The sequence below is a fragment of the Megalops cyprinoides genome, chromosome 15 (assembly GCF_013368585.1).
Source record: "Megalops cyprinoides isolate fMegCyp1 chromosome 15, fMegCyp1.pri, whole genome shotgun sequence".
Taxonomy (NCBI): domain Eukaryota; kingdom Metazoa; phylum Chordata; class Actinopteri; order Elopiformes; family Megalopidae; genus Megalops; species Megalops cyprinoides.
This window is the reverse complement of record NC_050597.1, coordinates 7,467,476-7,486,815: the sequence shown is the minus strand read 5'-3', so window position 1 is coordinate 7,486,815 and position 19,340 is coordinate 7,467,476. Positions and strand designations below refer to the sequence as shown.

Genomic DNA, 19,340 nt, shown 5'->3' with positions numbered 1-19,340 from the left:
ACGCCTGCGCAGTGCGTCTCCACTGGCTCGGTGCTGAAGTTGGGCGGATGGAAGAAAAACATCTCCGATGGAAAATAAACGGCAGCGTGCAATTTTGCTGTGTGATTTAACAAACAGCAACGTAAAACACTTTTAAAGTAACCACATCCGCAGACTGCCACCTAGAATAAAAAGGGTAAGATTAATTGTATTTTTTGCACATTGCATGTCATGATATCCCACCCGCTATAGCTTGTTCCGTCGTGCAGAAAATGAGATTAAAATACAGAATAAACTGGAGATTGCTTATTTTATTTGAGGCGCTTTTCATCCTAAGTGGGTGTACTTTTTTGGATTCGGAATAGTAGTTTCCAATCACAGTGCAGTGTCTTTGTTGTTAACGGAATCGTTTGGTCATGCCTGCAGTGACTTAGTTCAGATGCTTCGAATTTTACAGCTGGAGCAGCAACCCATGCAAAACATCAAGGCAGCAAGAGCGAGATACGAATACGAATGCCGTAATGACAAGCAAGCATAAAATAACGAATTAGTGTTTGGTGAGGTCATTAATGCAGCTACTCTGATGATAGCGGTGTTAGAAGTGTCGGCCCACTTGTTTTATGAATCGCTGTATGTTACAGCTAGCCCGCTAGCTAGCTACCTTTTCAGCGATAACGTTAGTTGTGATTTAGCGATGAAATGTTTGAGTAACGTTTTTTGCTCATAGGCTACGTCTGTAGTCTGAACTAAGACTAAACGCCCACGGTGTGTGCTGCCGCAAATTGGCACTACAGCTACCACAATGCACACCGGTTCACTTTTTGCCATTTTAATTAATTAATCACTCTATTAATTGATATGTATGTCTGTTTGATCGTTTGTTAGCAATCATGAGTACTTCATTTGAAAATATGACTGTAAATCATTTGTCCATGCAGCGAATACGGCAGTTTATAACGTAGGATGTGTATTTACACTAATATGTACAAGATGTACGAAATAATAACGGGTACAAAATCTGCCAGCTATATTAATTGCTTGAGTTCAGTCCATAAGAAAATAAATTTCCTTTGACTGTAACGTATCTAACTGTAACGTACTGCCAATATGTCAATCCATCCATGGTTTTAGCTACATTTCTATGGTTACTATGGTTACAGTCACAGACATTGGAATGTTCACTTACAAGGGCTGGTAAGGTGTACAGATCATGTTCTCCAAAGCTCACTCCTAACAGGTAGTTTTAGACTAGTTAGGCTTTCATTGAAACAAGTAATCATCATGTTAAATTTCATTAACATTAGGTTGATCCTGACATCATTTAGTGTAAATGAAAATGGACATGATACATGATTGTGCAGTAGGTACATACAGCAGGCCTGGTGTAATGGAGGCATGGAAATCAGAAACATTCCCATTATTTCATTGGCGGTCTCATTCCGCTGATGCCGCTGATCTAGCAGCAGAAGTGCTCTTTATCATAATGTCTTCCTCTTGACTATGAAGTAATGAAAAGCAAAGAGTTACACTGGCATACACCATGCAGTTCTGCAGTCTGCAGTCTTGCGTTGTGAATGTCCTCTAGTTTCGGAGTGTGTGTTGAAGATGTGTGACCCGCTTGACCGAGAAGAGAGCAGCATGCCTACATCAGTACCACCTGGACGGATTCTCTGAGCCAAACTTTGATTTAAATCACATACATAAAATCACCAAAGCTTGTACTGTGTATTTTATCTTTTTTCTTGTTGGGATTTCAGAACACAGTGGTTGTTATATCAGTAAAATATCAGCAAGCTCTTTTTTTTTCAGTCCAAAATTTGAGAAGCCAGAGTACTTGATCACACATCGCAACCATGGTTATTTTACTAGCAGCCTCAGAAGACTGTAAGAACCATTATCATATCTGAAAATACGGGAAGTAGGTTCTTGAAATGAAGTTTATACATAGTGCAAAGAGTGTGTATTTAGTCAGGTTTCTAAATTCAGATGGTACACTTCCATGATTTCATCTGAGGCTTCACTGAAGCTTAAGCTCTCACTGAATGTGTCCAATGTCCCCTGCACGGTCTCGTGTGTTTCAGACGTGATGCTCGGATGCTCCGACTCTCGGTGCGATGAATGATCTCCACACCGTGTGCTGAGTTACACTGAAGACCGCGTGGAGACAGCCCCCCCAGAAGGACCCCGTGACACCCCCCACCCCCCACCCCCCCTCCAAATGCCTGCAACCCTGGCCTGTCGCCCTAGCACCCTCGGCCTCTGTCAGCGATGGTGAGAGGCGTGCAGAGTAAAGGTCCCTGTTGTCTCATGCTTGCCGTTCATCCCGTCCCAGTTCAACATCTTACCTCAGCACCATGAGTCTCCTGTCTGAGCTCTCCAAGGACACTCACTAATTTGTCTGGTAGGTAAGGATTCTCCTATCACGTTGTATGCTTGACTTACTCCACGTGGCTCACCACCAAGCTGTAAGAGTGACAAAAGGCTATGTTGTAGATCAGTGGTGGGCTTGCCGTTGGTGGGGTGGGACTAAGTTTTACAGAGGCAGTTTTACCCAATGTGGATGCATGGTAGTAAGCAAGTTATGAGTTCTGTGGGGTTTGCTGTTTCTGCAACTACAGTGAACAAATCCTGCTCCATGCAGACACACACACACACTCTCCCTCTCTCTCTCGCTCTCTCTCTTTCTCTCTCTCTCTCGTGAAATAACTGATCATTGTAATGATTACAATGTCACAATGTCAGAAGGAAATGCAGCTAGGTAGAAATGAACAAACGGATTTTTCAAAAGGAGGACCTGCTGCGTAAAGCATATTTAGCCTGTTTACTGGTGTGTGCGCCTGTCTCTTAGGATACTTGAGCTCATTCATGTTGACCATATTTTCTGTTTCACACATTTAGCCTGTGATATGACACCTTCCTGAGTGGCTATGGGATCAGTCCCTTTCTCACACTCATGATCATAATCACACCATAATCACCCAAAATGTTGTAGGGGGGTGCCGGGAGTGCTGATGGGCTGAGTGTGTGTGTGTGTGTGTGTGTGTGTGTTGAGTTGGGGTGGGGCATGGTTAGTGCTGATGGGCTGAGTGTGTGTGTGTGCGTGTGTGTTTTGAGCAAGGGTGGGGCAGGGTTAGTGCTGACGGGCTGAGTCAGTGTAGGGGGTTGAGTGTGTGTTTGTGTTGGGGGGGTGTATGGGCTGAGTTCGGGGGGGCAGGGGGGGCGGTGAGTGCTAATGGGTTGAGTGGTGTGGTTGTGGGGGGGGGGGGGGGTCCTCTGCAGGGCAGTGAGCCGTGGCTTTCTCCATGCATCACTTGCTGCAGCTCTGGAATGTGTGCAGTAGCTGTGTGGGAGGATGAGCAGGCTCATGTGCAGAAGCACGCCCGAGCCACGCTTTCGCTGGGCCGCTCCCTCCATTCCGCCGGAGATCCGCGGCCTGTCACCCGTTAGCCTAAATTTAACTCGGGCCAATTAAAGTTTCATGTGAGGCCGCGGAGGGCCTGTAATCTACAGCATTCTACATGTGACTCTGCGAACCGGGGGTGGGAGCTGTGGCTGGGCTTAAGCCATGAATCGCTAAGTACACTTACACCCTCTGTGTTGTCGAAGATGCTTTAGAGAGATAAAATGACTCAGAGCATGGGCTGATGTTTCCCTGCGTTTAATAAGCCTTAGAGTTGGCCTCTGTGGCAGATAAGAACACAGGACCATGTGTGATCAAGGTGGGGAATGTAAATCATGTTTCATCACAGGGCCACCCTGCTCCACACTGCTCCATACAGATTTTAGCACATTGCTCCGCGTTACGGTAATATTTCTGTAAATGAATTGTTGCAGTTGTATTTTTGCTTCTCATCGATGTGAGATGTTAGACAACTTTTGTGAAGATGGTGCATTTTTTTTATTTTGGAGATAAAAAACACTGACATATATTTGTTAGTTGAAGGTAAGGATGAATGTTGATTGAATCTGTACCTTTTTCTCTGAATCAGCTAACTGAACAGTCACACAGGGAGTTCACTCTGAGCTATACTATTAAACACATTTATGTTTGCATATGAGAGAACATTTCATTTCATTTATGGACCATAGTACAGTATGTATAATCATTGTAGTAGTATACTTAGTCTACAGCTGTCCCATCCTGTAAAATAATTTACACTTTACCGTTTTACAGTAACTACAATACATAGTGTAATGTTAAGGGTCTGGTGAACTAGCACAGCATAGGAACCCAGCTCATTTAAAGCCTTAGCAGCAGCATTCTGATAACAGTGCTAGGTTGAGCCTGTAGCCATATCAGAACAGGTAATACACATGCTCTGTGTATACTCTCTGTGATAGTTTTGCTGTCTATGATAATTTCATGAACTCCCCAGGTAGAGTTGCTAGCCAGTAGGGGTGTGCCGACTAGTAGGAAAACACTAATATCGGTACAATTTTGGACAGTTTTACAACTTCAAATATCATCCAACTATTTTGAGATTTCAGTAGTTGGATAAAAAAGCCTGAGCAACAAAAATAATGGGAAAACTCCTTAATCCAGCGAGTCACTTGTAATTCCATTTTAATTGGCCAGAATTACTGTGAGTACATTATGTTAGAGTACCTGACATTCGGCTTGGTTCAGCCGTTGTTATTATTTGCAGGGCATGTCACATATAGTTATGCACTTTTATGAAGTTGTGAACAGTCAAATAACATCGCCAACAGGGAGAGTGTGTAGCCGACACATACATGTTTATTTTGTGTTTTTTTTTTTTCTGCTCATCTAGGCTAACAGCTAAGAAAGAGCCTAAAGTGTACAGCATCCCCCTGGGACTGATGTAGGCAACTGCCACCTCAAGATTGATTTGTATTATAACGAAGAAGATTTTTAACTTGAGAGAAATGCATGTCTTCAGTATCCTTTCCCTTAACAATCTAGAGATGAGTGGATATCATTATTATTTCGTGGGTTCTAAAGTGTTAGTCTAAAGAGAAGAGCTCAAAGTTTGAAAACACTCATATTGTAAAAAAGCACAACAAAAAGATAACAAAAAATCATAGCTGAACTTTACTGTCTACAGTAAAGTGAGGTCAGCACACCCCTACTAGCTAATTAGGTAATGCCAAGAGTAGAAAGCTAGCTAAAATGCTGTTGGTAGCTACCACAGTAGCCCACTAGTGATTGAGATGTTTTATACTGTAGCTTGAATGTTGGACAGTGTGTTTTATGAAAAATGACCGTTTTTGAGTTGTATTGTCAATATAGAGGGTTTGTTGTTCTCATGCGTCTAGATACTTGCTACAGTTGTCCAAATGGCTGAGCACAACACCTGGCAGACTTTCTACATTCTGCTTCCCCGGGTCACACATTGCCTAGCAACAGTGACTTGGCTTCAACTCTTTAAAGTTCCACCAATGTGTACAAATGGTTCAAAGTTGAGTTTTCCATAGCTTGTAAATATGAAAGTGCAACAGTTACTGACAAAATGATACAGGATACTGTAAAAAGGTTAAGTTGTATGTAGTGATACACCTTAAAGGTTGTGAGAGGAATGAGAGTTCAAAAGGAAGAGACAGACAAGGGAGGGTCATGTTGGATTTCAGGAGTTTTGACATTTTGGGGAAATCAGTGATTAACACACCTTAATAGCTGCCTTGATGATAAACATTTCATGACAATAATAATTCTGTGAGCAAAACTATGTGTGTAAATTGAATTCTGCATGTGGTTAATAGTCTGGAGATGCAAAAATACTCTCAGTCTCCCTGGGTACAAGGCCAGTTCGGCCTCAGTATGCATTTTTCACATCAGTAGCTTTCCTGAGCATCCACGCGTTCATCTCACATTCAGCACATCTGTCCCTCATGAATAAAAAAAACATGACTGTACATTTATATAAAGCATGCCACTACAGTGTACCAGTGTCCCCCCACCCAGGAGGAAAGACCCCATTACCCAGCATGCCTCTCTGGCAGAGGGCAAAGGGCAGGGGCCGTAGTAGCTGTCACTCCGCCATTAGGTGAAGCCGAGAATAAGAAGCACAGCAGGTGTAGCGTGTGTCGCTGCTGGCTGTGTGAGTTTAAATAGGCTGCCATATGTACCCCCCCGGAAAATGTCAGTACTTAGCTTTATAATATTGTAAGGAGAGGCAGTCATCTGACAGCGCTGCCGCTAACCGGTGCCGAGCAACACAGGGAGTTCCCTTTGCCTGTTTGTTGGCGCATTCAAATACGACGCTCTTCCGGGTTGCATCTTTAAATAAAGATGTAATAAAAAAAAAACTTACTTCGACTGTGTAAAAGCTCGTTCGTGGTCTTGACAGACCTGTAAACTACCAGTAATTTGTATTTAATTTACACACAAATAGTTAATTTCTTCTTCGACAATCTGCTAAAGAATACATGAAGAAACTGAGGAACGTAGTCTTGTTCATAGACCGTTGTTTGTATGGTATGTTATCAGCTGTTGCAAATGTATGTCTCTGTGTCTTTTTTTTTTATCTGTTAGTATGCTTATTTATTTGCATGGAGCTATGTTTGGCTTTAGCGGTCTTTCCACGAACATACAAAGACTGTGAACACATACCTTGCAAGAAGATTGTTTCTTGTCTGTGGGTTGTGCGTCAGTGTGGTTGTTTCTCATTGGCGCGCTATAGTCTCTCAGATGCACTGCCAAACCTTTGCATAGTGCTGTGGGCCCATGGGTTTGCAGGAAATGTACTGTGCACAAGCCATATCCATCAGCCAGGAGCCATAACCTTTGGGACTCTGGGCTGATATGTTGGGAGAGATTTAATGAGGAGTGGGAATCAGAATAATGTCCCTTCAGGTAAGGAAGTCCGCTCGTCAGCTTTTACATTTGTATTTTAATTTGTGAATTTAATTTTCACACTGTGTGGCTGGGCAATTCTTTCAAGTTTAATCGAACTGTTATGACTTATGTAATACATAGTCATGTTTTTTTCCCCTGAAATTATGACTCCAAATGAAACTAGAAGAATGTATAACACAGAATTTGAGGCTTTGATAAGTCATAGAGTATGCTCATCATCAGAGAGCTGCCCAGTGGAGGACCAATAAGAAGGGAGAGTGCTATTATGACAGTGTAGGGTGCCTTAGCAAAAAAAACCACTGCCTGAAATGGCACAGTTCATCTAATCTGAGGCTTTCAGTCTTTGGACTGTAATCCTTGTGCGGAAAAAATGCATAGACACACAGTGACTTCCCCTTTCCTGCTCCTGCGGGCTGAACAGCGCCCCCCATGATGAATTTTACTTTGGCTTATGTGTCTTGTGGTTGGCTGTGGAATTGCAAGTTGTCGATGTTCATCGTTCATTTATGTGACTGGCTCAGATATCACGGAGACCAAGAAAACATGAGGCACAGGGGTATTTAAGAGAACACGAGGATAGTTTTGACAATATAAGGATACTTTTCTAAAGAATAATGTGGAAGTAATGTGCAGGCAGAAGGTACATTTCCTCAGTGTAAAAGAGTTAGTTATTAAGTCAACTGAAACAGTGGGCAGAATGTTAACAGCCATTAAAGCACTGATACAAATAAACAGTTTACAATAAGAATAAATATATTTTTGTCATATAAAGATAATTTGTTAAGTTATTTCAATTTATTCATTCATTTATGAAACGTAGCTGCCTCTTTGTGTTCTGAACACAATCCCTAAGGCAAGCAGCAGAACATAATGACAAATATAGTTTGGGCCCCAGCAGAGAACATAGGAGAGCAGGAAAATGGAGGGAGTAAAGTTGGATAGAGAAGCACAAAGCTGTTTGTGTACCAATGGTGCTTGTAGTGTGGTACAAGCGCATTTATGAGGACATGTACTGTGCTTTAAAAATGTGCTGGTCCTGTGCTGAAGTCTTGACAACTGGTCTTGCGCTATGAAAGAATGTATACAATCTTCATTACTCTACTATTGCTGAAATGCTTGGATATGACTCCAGTATTGCATCTGTTTAGACAGGTTTGCGAATTATGAATTCGATGCATTTGGCCTGTGGATAACTTTCAGTCTTAAATATACATCAATATTGTACAAGTACTGCTGAAAATAGCTATTGTGAGTGTGTGTGTGTGTGTGTGTGTGTGTGTGTGTGTGTGTGTGAGAGAGAGAGAGAGAGAGAGAGAGAAAGAGAGAGAGCTGTCTTGAGACATGATGCTGTCTGTTTCTCTGCATGTGGATGACTGGCAGTGAATATGAATATGAATATTTGTTGTTGAATATTTGTATGCTCTTTTAAATCTGTATGTGAAAGTCTTGAAAGAATAAGGGACACTCTTAAGTTTACATCAAAGGTACATGTTTCTTGGTTTTTTTCAGCACCTTCAGTATGCAGCCAGAAAATATTCTAGATAGCACAGTTTTCACGCGTACATATTCGTAACCTCATTCCTCAGCAGGGAATTACTTTATTTTAATTAGAGATAATGTTATTTATATTAGGGCTGAAGATGTTGAAGGAGTATTGGGGATTTAAGTGAAATTTATAGTCTTCTTGTGTGCTGAAATCACTTTCACTTTTAATGGAAAAGTTGTGTCTGTGGCACGCTTAATATTTTATCTTATTCTGTTTACGCATTCCAGTACTACTTTTGACTGCTGAAAAAAATCAACAACCAGTTACTGTATGGACAATGATCTTCCACTGACAGTAAAACATAATTTATGGATAGATTTCTCCTCCTCTGTTCCCTTCATATTCAGCTCTGTGTTCAATGTTTTTGATTTTAAAACAGCAGCCGTTGGTGACAAATTGTTCATGTTTATACACATATAAAATTAAACCTGTAGCTAAGTGAAAATATCACCCAAATTTTTTCCTCTCCATCTATCTCACTGTAGTCAGGGTTTACTCTGGCTAAGCAAAGCTTATTGAAAATGTGTTTAGGCTATGATTAGTTAATCTTTTACCTTACAAAAGGCTTCTTAATTTGTGTACACAGCCGGTCCACCTCTGACATTGAGCAGGGGCAGCGTTCATCCCTGGTGTGCTGCCCATGAATATGATTGGTTACATATCACTAATTGTCTTTGAATGACTTTCACAGCTAACTAACCGCTGCTCACCGACATCTTAAAGCAGTAAATATGACATGCATGACGTTACCCACCTCCTGTTCCCTGTAGAGAAATAACCCCAAATCTGCATCTGAACTCACACACGGGACCCGACGTCCTGCAAGAGCGTGTTTGATTGCTGTTGTGTAATACGATTTTGAGAGAACCCCGCTAACAGCCGTTTATTTTCCCTCCTTCCCGCAGCCCCCAAGTTTGAACTCTGCTGAAATGAGGAAACGGCAGCAGCCACACATCGAAGGCCCCCCCCAGGGCCCGGGACACCCTAGGCCCAACACCTGCTGCTTGTGCTGGTGCGGCTGCTGCAAATGCGTGTGGTACGTTGCACCTACATTTCAGATACGTTACACTTACGTTACGTCGCCTTTGTACATTGCTTTATGTTGCACAAATGTTTTCTCTGTGTGCTGCTGTATTCTAAGCATATTTAAGATAAGATATGGCAAATATGGCAGTAATAATATATTATAAATAATTGATATATTCCCATAAGCTAACCTTCCTGCTCAGGAAGGTAACAGTAACGCATGCACCCTTGTAACTGCATTGTGTCCTACAAGGAGGGATTGTCCATCTCCAACAATTGATGAAAACATGACTGAAATGACATCACGTGAACAAAAAGATAATATCTGATTAAGAAAAAAAAAATGTATATTTAAGAGTTATGATGCATTTTAATGGAAAACACCCCCCCTGTGTTCACTGCTGTCTCATACTTCCAGCCTTCGTGACTCCTTCTTCCGCTATCCTGTCACTCTGTGTTGCAGGCACAGAAAACCGGGGTTGTGTCAGCTTTAGTGGTGGCAGAATTGCGTGGATGTAGTTATACTTAGAGTGGAGTTGTGCTTCATGGGGCAGCACAGTTGCTGATTTCATGATATTGGTTGTATGGCACTGCTGTTGTACCCTTGGGCAAGGTACTTAACCCGGCAATTCCTCAGCAGATATCTAGCTATATTAATGGCCAGCATGTAAAAAATTGTAACCTATGTAAGTCACTCTGCGTAAGAGTGTCTGCTAAATGCCAGTATTATAATGTAATGTACATGTTAAGTGATTGTTAGATAACTTTGCACAGCTTTACAAAAGAAACATAAATATTCCAGTCTGTAAAATAATAAAAACATATCTGTATGTTTTAATCTGTAATATTACATCACAGAAACATTGTTGTATATATGTTCATGTCTGCGTGCTCCTCCTACACATGCGGTCTGTCATTGTGTTCTGTGTATTTAAGACAATGCCAACATTCAGCCACATGGTTTGCATACATCCCATTGTGTGTAGTGTGATAACTTACTGGATGCTGGCTTTGGGTGAACAAAGTTTGAATAATGTGGACTAATAGTAAAATACATAGATAAATAGTCCTTAGATGACATTATGTGTTTGTGGAAATATCAGCGTCATCCAGACTAAAGGGTGGAAACTGTATTCTGTATCAGACTCCTAATTTAATCCATTTAGAGAAGAAGTTTAAAAATTTTTAAAAATACAAATTCAGTAATAAGTAGGTGATGTGCATTTCACTCTGTGACCTACAGCTTTGATGTTCAGTACCATTCGAATGGCTGTGTTAGAGACAAACTACATGATGTGTTTTATTATTTAAATGACTTGAGCAGTAGTGATGGACATGGAGCTGCCTGCAGAATATTTCTAGGGATGTCTGTTCACTGGTGTTGCTCTTGTCCTGTCGCATGCTGCGGTTTGACCCCTGGAACGTTTGCATACAGCCGAATAATTTCCACGTTCACAAACAGGGCAGGCAAACAAGGCAACAAAGCAAATGAGGGGACTGATATTGCGACCATTAGATATGTTTAAGCTGGCAAGGAAAACATTAATCTCTCTCTGCATAACGAAGGGAGAACTTATTCAGAGGTTCTGTAGTGTTCCGGGAGAAAGCACCAGAACCACTGGGTCAGGTTAACATTTTCAGGGTTTTAATTAGATTAGATTTGAAGGTTGGGAACCAAAAATGCTGTGATTGGCTGCAGCAATGAAGTGACATTAGCACAGGGATATAGAGCATGTTTCAGCACCTTTGTCTTTGAGGGTTGAATGGCTTGGGTCATCAGCAGGTTCACGTGAGGTTAGTGATAAGCTAGCTGTGGAGAGGTTCCGTAGTGTATAATTACCATGAAAGCTGGTGCTTATGAGTCCTTTTCTAGACTTTGGTAGTGTAGCCACTTGTTCTGTCTTGAGGTGCAATTGGCAAAATGTTGCAAATCAAATGACATTGCATACGTATATGCAACAATGCTGTGAAGTTTTCTGAGGGTTCTGAGTTTCCTGATCATGGATGTTAACAATGCATTCATCATTTGTATTTGTAAGATGCACGGTGTTAAATAGCTCCTCTGCCAGGGATGTGTGTGCAGTGAAGTGCGCGGTGCATTTGGTCCGGTGGGGCATGTGGTGCGTTTGGAGCCTGTGTGGGGGGGTGTGGGGAAGGCCTCATCCCAGTGGAAATGGATTACAGCACAGCAGTACCAGGCCAGCACTGCACTATTTATAGCAGTGGAACTAACACAAATACTACATGAAAATAATGAAAACATTGAGAAAGCAGGACCAACCCCCCACCCTCCCCTCCCTTTCTGTTTGGAAAGCAGTGTTTCCACAACCGTTCTCAATTAAGTAGTGCCGTTATCTAGTCTGCGAGCAGCTATTTCCAGCCGCACATCACATGCAAAACAGCTGTGCTGAACATGTTATATATTTAGAGGCCTCTCAGCATGTGTGAACCCTCTGGCTAGCGAGCCCAGCTACGCAGCACAATAGAGACTCTAATGCAGATCCCAAAGACTCAGTAAAATTCACCACTGGGAGGCTGAAGCTTACTGAGCGTGTGTGTGTGCGTGGGGCAGTTTCCCGTGTGCGCTGGCAAAGGCTGATGGGAAGGAATTCACAGCCCGAGGGCCGCCGAGTTTGACAAACGCAAACAAAAAAAAAAAAAAAAAAATGAATTTTGGAGGTTTTTTCCAAAAGCAAACAGCCACACTTTTTTGATTGTCAGAGGCAAAGCGGAATTTTGTTCCTATCCAACCGCTGTTGTTCTTGCTGTTGCTAGGCTCCCCTGATGACACAGAACAGCACTGTGCCACTGTGTCAGAGCTTTAGGGATGAGTTGGTGCAGAATTTAGAAAATGCTGACAAACTTACGTAGGGCCAGAGGAGGGAAGCAGTGGAAGGTGTGTTTGGAGTCTCAGAGCAGTTATGCATGCGTGAAAAGTTATATCCCTGAAGTTCCTTCTTAATACGAAAGAAGGAATACCCTGGGAAAACATATGTGTTGTATTGTGGTATCATTAATAATATTAATGCTAAGAGTATTAGCATTAATACTTTGTCTAGATCAGAATGGATCCTTAATTAGTCTAGTATAGTTTGTAAAAATTCTTAGTGATCGTGCAGCTATTTTTGTTGACGTCTGATGGCTCACAGCCTGAGAGATCCATTTCTAATCTATAAAAATTCTTCAACATATGGCATTACTATTTTACATTACATGGCACTACTTTATAAAGCATACCTGAAGAATAGTGCTTTATGATGTCTAACACAGTGATGTTAATGAATGTTACATAAAAAGAGTGCTTTGACAGAAAAAGAACTTTGAATCATTTCGGGCATTTCTGTTAAATGATTAAGTTTTATGTAATAATATGAGGCTTATTTATTTAATCACATCAATATGTTGTGGTAGATCTCCCTCTGATCTCCCTCACTGTGTGTATTGGAAATGTGCTGATCCTTCTCTGACTTTGTTGCAATGTGCAATCTGAATGTGTTTGCAACACGTACTGATCTCTCTCTGACCGTGTGTACTGAAGATGTGCTGATCTCCCTGGCCAGGTATATTGGAGACATTCTGCTCTCCCTCTGACTGTGTATACTAAAGATGTACTGATCTCCCTGGATGTGTGTATTGGAGACATGCTTATCTCTGTCTGACCGTGTGCACTGAAGATGTACTGATCTCCCTGACTTTGTGTACTGAAGATGTGCAGATCTCTCTGACTGTGTGTATTGGAGACATGCTGATCTCTCTCTGATAATGTGTATTCAAGATGTGCTGATCTCGCTGGCTGTGCGCATTGGAGACATTCTGATCTCTCTCTCTGGCAGGAATGAAGACAGGGTGGAGCGCAGTGAACGGCAGACCTGCACAAAAATGGATAGTATTGAAGCAACAGAAGAGCGGTGAGTAACCAGTTACAAAAAGCTTGAGCCGCTGGGGCAATTCCTCAGCACGTGTCACAACACAACTGCACGGACTGCAGCATTGTCAAGTTGAAAAGTTTGTATTTCTCGATTTGGCGTGAGGCTTGGTTTCATTATATCTAATCTGAGGGGTGAAGCAGCTGAAATGGCAGTGTGTAGCATGATAAGGATGCTTTCCATAATTAGTTTAAGCTCTTTTTGTGTAAAAACCCACCCTGTGAATATATTTGTATTGTATTGGTGTATTTGTGAGAGAATTTGAGATCCTGAGTCTGTTCTTCTAGATGACAGCCTAAAAGGTTAGCTTTTATTTAGGTTGGTGAGATCCTTTATTTGGAATCCCTCTCATACGCTGTCTCAATTGAGTAGCATGAAGTTCAGATCTTGTAGATTTGACCTGCAGTATGCATCTTATAAATGTCTGACAACATAGATAATACTTGAGAGTTTTTGAGATGCTGCAGCCTAAATTTCTTGTAAGATTAATTTCTTATTAATCCATACATGTGGTGAGTGTTGGGGAGCTTTTTTCTCCCTTTGATGTAATAGTATATGGGTATTATTTTGTGTTCAATAGCTAAAATGCACTGAAAATTCATCTGAGATGTGTTTACTTATGATGTGGAAGGGTGATCCCATCTGACTTATTAGAGAAATTACAGCCTGTACCAAACAACGACAGCCTCTTTAAATACTTTCTGAATTAATACAAAATGTACAAATGTATCTAAGCATTCTGTGTTACAAAATCTCTGCTGTGCTTTTTCTGTGTGTTGATGCAAGTTTTTAATATAAAAAGATGTCTGGGTTTTACATCTCATCATAACACTGGGGTATTTTTGGTATTTGAGCCTCTCTCAAAAGATGGTTCATTCTGTTTTCTTGCTTTGCTGTGTCAATAAATGTTCCTCTCTTTGAAAATGCAGCTCTCTCTCTCTCTCTCTCTCTCTCTCTCTCTCTCTGCTGTATTAGCCAATTAGAGCATGAGTTTCAGCCTCTTTCCTACTCTTGGCGAGTTGACTGAAACAGCTGTTCGCTCTGAAAGTGTGTTACAGCTCTGAAACCCAGAGGAGCAGCTTAATACAACAAATGCAGACGTACATGCTCCAGCATCTGACAAATCCTGCTTTAGAACCAGCATATCTCATATAGCGACCTTTCATATGGACCTTTTGCATTGTGTCAGTGTATTTGATTTCTCCCAGGCTGCACCCAAAGCTTTGGTTCTTCTAAGTTGCACTGAAAGGTGAAAGTCACGATTTCTCTCCCCCTCCCGTTGTGTGTGTGTGTGTGTGTGTGTGTGTGTAGGCCCCCCACTCTGGATGAGGTTCTCTCCTGGTCCCGTAGTTTTGAGAAAATGATACACTCCCCAGAAGGAAGGGACATTTTCAGAGAATTCCTGCGATCGGAGTACAGCGAAGAGAACCTGCTGTTCTGGCTGGCCTGCGAGGAGCTGAAGAAGGAAACAAACCCAACTGCCATTGAGGAGAAGGCCAGGATCATTTACGAGGACTATGTCTCCATACTTTCGCCAAAAGAGGTAGAGATGGCATGTTCGACCATTTGCCGCATCTCAGCCTGTGGCCACAGGTTTTGTTTAAGTTTCATTTTAGGCAAAGCACAAAAACAAGGAGACAGGAAAAGCACAAAGCCTGTTGTCAGAATTGCTGCAAATGCAGGTCAAATGCAGAAGTAATTTCTCATATCTCAGCCAGAACCAGACTAATATATATCCCTGTAGTATTATAATGAAGACACCGGCTTAATGCACAGTTGCAGGATATGAACCTCTGGATCAGCTGATGACAATACAAAAATCCAAGGCATTCTAACATGTGTTTACATTATGTGCTTGTATAATTTGTACCAGGTCAGATAAACTGAAGCTAAACTAAAAGTCAATGATTACTAACTCTGTTACAGGATAGAACTTGCAAGGCTACAGAAAATAATTGTACATCAGGACAATTTATACAGCCTCGAAACGTATGAAAAAAAATCTGTCTCTCCAGCAGCCGATAATAATGTCTGTTGTTAGATTTGATGAATGAGTGATTACTCAACTTCTGTCACTGGCAACGTAGCATAAGCATGCCAGTGGTCATAAGGAACACTGTATCCGTGCAGTGCTTAAGGCGTCCGCCCCAACCATTCTGAGACACACAGCGCTATCAGTTATCACAGACTGGAGGCCTTTGTGCTTAACGTAATCCTTCACACACAGCCACAGACCAGGTCAAGCCATCCAGATAATGGTTTTGCCGTGTGCATTTTTGACGGTGGGAATTCTGTGCGGTTGCTGGCCTTGCCGGAAAAGGCTGCCCGTGCCTGAAACGAGCCAGCTGTCTCTCACAGTCTGTAGCACAGTGCTGCCGTAGCTCTCTCCTCCATATTCAGATTACCACTCACAGCTGCAATCAGACAATATAACCAGCGCTGCATGAGCAACACTACTGCTGAGCAGAGGCCAGGAGGTCTGTTTCCTGGAAAATCCTCTCTTTTAACCTCTTCAAGATAATGCAGAACTCAAGAGTAGCCTTCTCAATATTCCATTTCCCAGAATGCTCCAATGCTTTAATCACAATGCTTTGATTTATTTACCAAGGCTTATTTCACTGTGGCCTCATTTTCTATGAAACAGTCTACTGCTGAATACATTATTATACATAAATAAATTTATCTACCATCAGTGGATACCGTTATTCATTGTCCTCAGTAAAAATACTCAAGATGTTTATCTTGCAACATGAAACCATGTATGTAATTTTTTTTTCTTCATATTACATCTGATGCCACCTTTCTTGTTACCATCATGCCTGCAATATAGTTGGCAAGACATCCATGTTCTTCTTCATAGTTACTTCAAACAAACTCCTCCTATATATTCCAGGCATCGTGTAATTGTAGGCTTAACATAATTTACAGTGAATATCTTTGTGTAAACATTCTTTATTTAAGGGAGAAAATGTTTGTTTTCCCTGTGTTTCACTCATGTTAGTCCTTGAGAAAAGAAGCTGAGTGGCCAGTCATTGCCACTTTCTGCTGAAGTGTGAGAGTACAGTGTTCATCTGTAAGTAATGTCTGCTGAAGTGAAGAGCAGAGGATTATGGGTAGTAGACAGTCACCCTGTTCACATGTGCCCTGATATTTCAGACCCAAAGTGCAGCCAAAAGCTGTTTAACAAGGTGGGACAAAGAGGGGAAAGAAGGGAGCACTTCCTGACCCCATAGTTTTCACATTACAAAGATCTGATGATCTGAGATCAGTGGGATCCCTGTGTATTGCTGAGCAAATTTTGGTGTACGTTGAACGTATGTCTGTGAAGGTCAGACTTCATTTTGCAGCTTTTCATGCATGAATGGTCATAGAATTAAGTGAATTCAGATATGACCATAAGAAGCAGATTGCATGACTATAGAAATGCTCACCTCAGTAAGCACGCATGACGGCTTACTTTTTTATTTGACACACTGGTTCTTTCCAGAACACTGTTGGAATTTTGCAGTTAACTAAATTAGCCAAATTTTGAAATCGGTCCCACAATGTTTTTTGATATGATTTTTATATGATGGAATACTGTTTTCCCCGTGAAAGACTGAAAGGACTGTAGATGATATTTGAGTCTCATGCTGTTGTAATGTTTCATCTTCTGGTTTTTGACTGTATTGATTATTTATAGTTCATTGTTGACAGCTAGGTTAACAGGAGTAGCTTTTTCTCAACAGCAGGGCGTTTCCTTTACTAGTGACAGTGTGACTGTTTGAGCATCTCAAGCTGCCAAGAGCCTGGATGTGGAGCTGGACCTTCAAAGACAATAACACCTGTAGAATATGTTGGTTTATCACAAACAACTCCACTCCTGATCCAGACCCTTGTGCTCTTTTGACTGAACAACTGCAATTCTCTTCTTGCTGGCCTCCCTGCAAACACCATTAGGCCTCTCCAGCTGATCCAGTCCTGCAACTGGACTGATCTGCAACCAACCAAAACATGTCAAGTTATGTCAAGTCTCTGTTCTCATCACTCTACACTGGCCACCTGTGATGTCTGGGATAAAGTTTAAAAGTTGGGTTCTAACCTACCGAGCAGTAACAAAACCAGAAATAAATCATCACCCTCTACACTCCTGCCATACTACTCTGCTCTACCTTTGGCCTCTTAGTTGTCCCTTATTGGAAGGGTTGCTCTTCTCAATCGTGCTCCTTCTCTACTCTGGCCCTCAAATGGTGGAATGATTTCCCCATATTCGTCATGACAGTGGGGTCATTGTGCATTTTCCAGTGCAGACTGAAAAACCCACGTGTTCAGATTACCCAAACGCTGAACATCCCCCTCCATTACACTGCACTAAAAGCTTTTGGTAAAACCGATTATAAATATAGGCAAGATATCAGCATTAGAGGCAAAAGTGTGGTGATAGTATAAGCCTCTGCTCCATTAAAAATGGCCAAAACTTTGTGGCATGAAAACGTGTGACAGTATAAGCTTAGCATGGTGATAATAGTGGCAGTAGAATGGGTTTGTGTGCCTTATGACAACATTTAATATGGCATTTAATGTGTTTCTGAGAATAGCCCTATATTACAAGTATGGCACTAATGATTTGGTATCTATACGGCTACCCGCCTAACTCAGTTGAATGCAGTCTTTGTAAGTCGCTCAGGATAAAAGCATTTGCCAGATGAATCAATGTGGATGCGAAAATGGAGCATTTAATGTTAGGCAAGAAAAGAACGGTCTTTCAGCCAAGGCGCATATCAGACAAATGCAATTAAGTTTAGCTAAATTAAGTTAAGATTAAGTTTAGATGCAGAATGACTGACTTTAACAGCTCCTCAACAACATGTGGCTCTCGCTCATCAAAGCGGTAGCGACACGGTTGCCACGGCATTTTAGCTGCAGAACGTGAATCGTGAACTGTCTTGTTATCTCTTTCACCCCCTGCAGGTCAGCTTGGACTCACGCGTGCGGGAGGGCATTAACCAGAGCCTGGCAGAGCCCAGCAGCGGGATGTACGAGGAGGCTCAGCTGCAGATCTACACCCTCATGCACAGGGACTCCTTCCCTCGCTTCCTCAACTCCGCCCTCTACAGGAACCTGGTGGAAAGCAAGCAGAGCGCCCCTCCGGACATCTAAACCCCAAACGCCTACAAAAAAAGAAATAACAGTGTCCAAATCTGAAGGTTTGATATCTCCTATTGATTAAAAAAAAAAGGCTAAAGCGGTTGAGTAATCAGAAATGCCTCCGCTTGTTCCCCTGGAGTTCGGGTCCTGGTGAACTCCCGTCCAGAACCTCTCAGGCAACTGATAACAAGAGAAGGAAAAAGGCAAACTTGTAGTTATGGTACTGTAATTTCCCTCCCTCCCTCTCTCCCTGTCTCCTGGTCCCACTCTGTTCCTCTCTCTCTCTCACTCTTACTGTCCCCCTCATTCTGACTCTCTCCCTCTGACCCTCCCTCTGTCTCCCCCTGCTCTCTCTCTCTCTCTCTCTCTCTCTCTCTCTCTCTCTCTCTCTCATGCCTCACACATCTGAACCCAGTTTGAAGAACAGTGTTTGTTTTTTTCCCTTTGAGTTGTTTTAACAAGGTTTAAGAGCTTGGCTGTAATGAGCCAGTGGCTTTGTATGTAATAGGGTTATTGTATTTATACTGGTTGACAGTTTTGGCTGTTGCCTGGGCATGAGATTGAGTTTATTTGAGTTCTCTGAATTGCCCTTTGCAGGCTCTTCATGAAGGGAATGAACTGATAGCTGTTGTTGTCTTTTTTGGGAGGTGGGGTGTCTTGATAGCAGCTCCACCTGTACTTTGAATCCTTTCAAGCACTTTCCTTCCTTACAATACTGACACTGGGAAAATAAGGGCTAAAGCTGTAAAGTGGTCGGGCAGCTAAGTGCTAAAGCTACTACTTCCCTCTGCAAAAATCACAAAGCCTGAATCAAACAGCTGCTCACGTTGGCCTATGGTATGAGTCCCTCCCCTCCGTCCGTCTGTCCGTCCACTACACATTTTACACAGAGAAACAAGCACAGGTATTAAAAGAGGCG

At 42.0% G+C, this 19,340-nt stretch overlaps 1 protein-coding gene across 3 annotated transcripts; it reads left to right on the top strand.

The window, feature by feature from the left end:
- Positions 1–2,175: 2,175 nt before the first annotated feature.
- On the top strand, positions 2,176–18,717 carry rgs17 (regulator of G protein signaling 17). 3 transcript variants are annotated; one of them, XM_036547143.1, is made up of 5 exons: positions 2,176–2,380; positions 9,248–9,378; positions 13,202–13,276; positions 14,606–14,837; positions 18,245–18,717. In XM_036547143.1, the coding sequence occupies exons 2-5, from the start codon at positions 9,272–9,274 to the stop codon at positions 18,431–18,433; spliced, it is 603 nt and encodes a 200-aa protein (XP_036403036.1). In that variant the 5' UTR covers positions 2,176–2,380; positions 9,248–9,271; the 3' UTR covers positions 18,434–18,717. The 3 variants fall into 3 exon arrangements, with proteins under 3 accessions (XP_036403036.1, XP_036403037.1, XP_036403035.1); XM_036547144.1 differs by having other exon boundaries at positions 2,176–2,384; XM_036547142.1 differs by having other exon boundaries at positions 2,230–2,250.
- The last annotated feature ends 623 nt before the right edge of the window (positions 18,718–19,340 follow it).

Coding starts and splice junctions, on each gene's coding strand:
- rgs17 (XM_036547142.1), top strand. Junction 9,379..13,201: donor GGCTGCTGCAAATGCGTGTG/GTACGTTGCACC, acceptor TCTCTCTGGCAG/GAATGAAGACAGGGTGGAGC. Junction 13,277..14,605: donor ATTGAAGCAACAGAAGAGCG/GTGAGTAACCAG, acceptor GTGTGTGTGTAG/GCCCCCCACTCTGGATGAGG.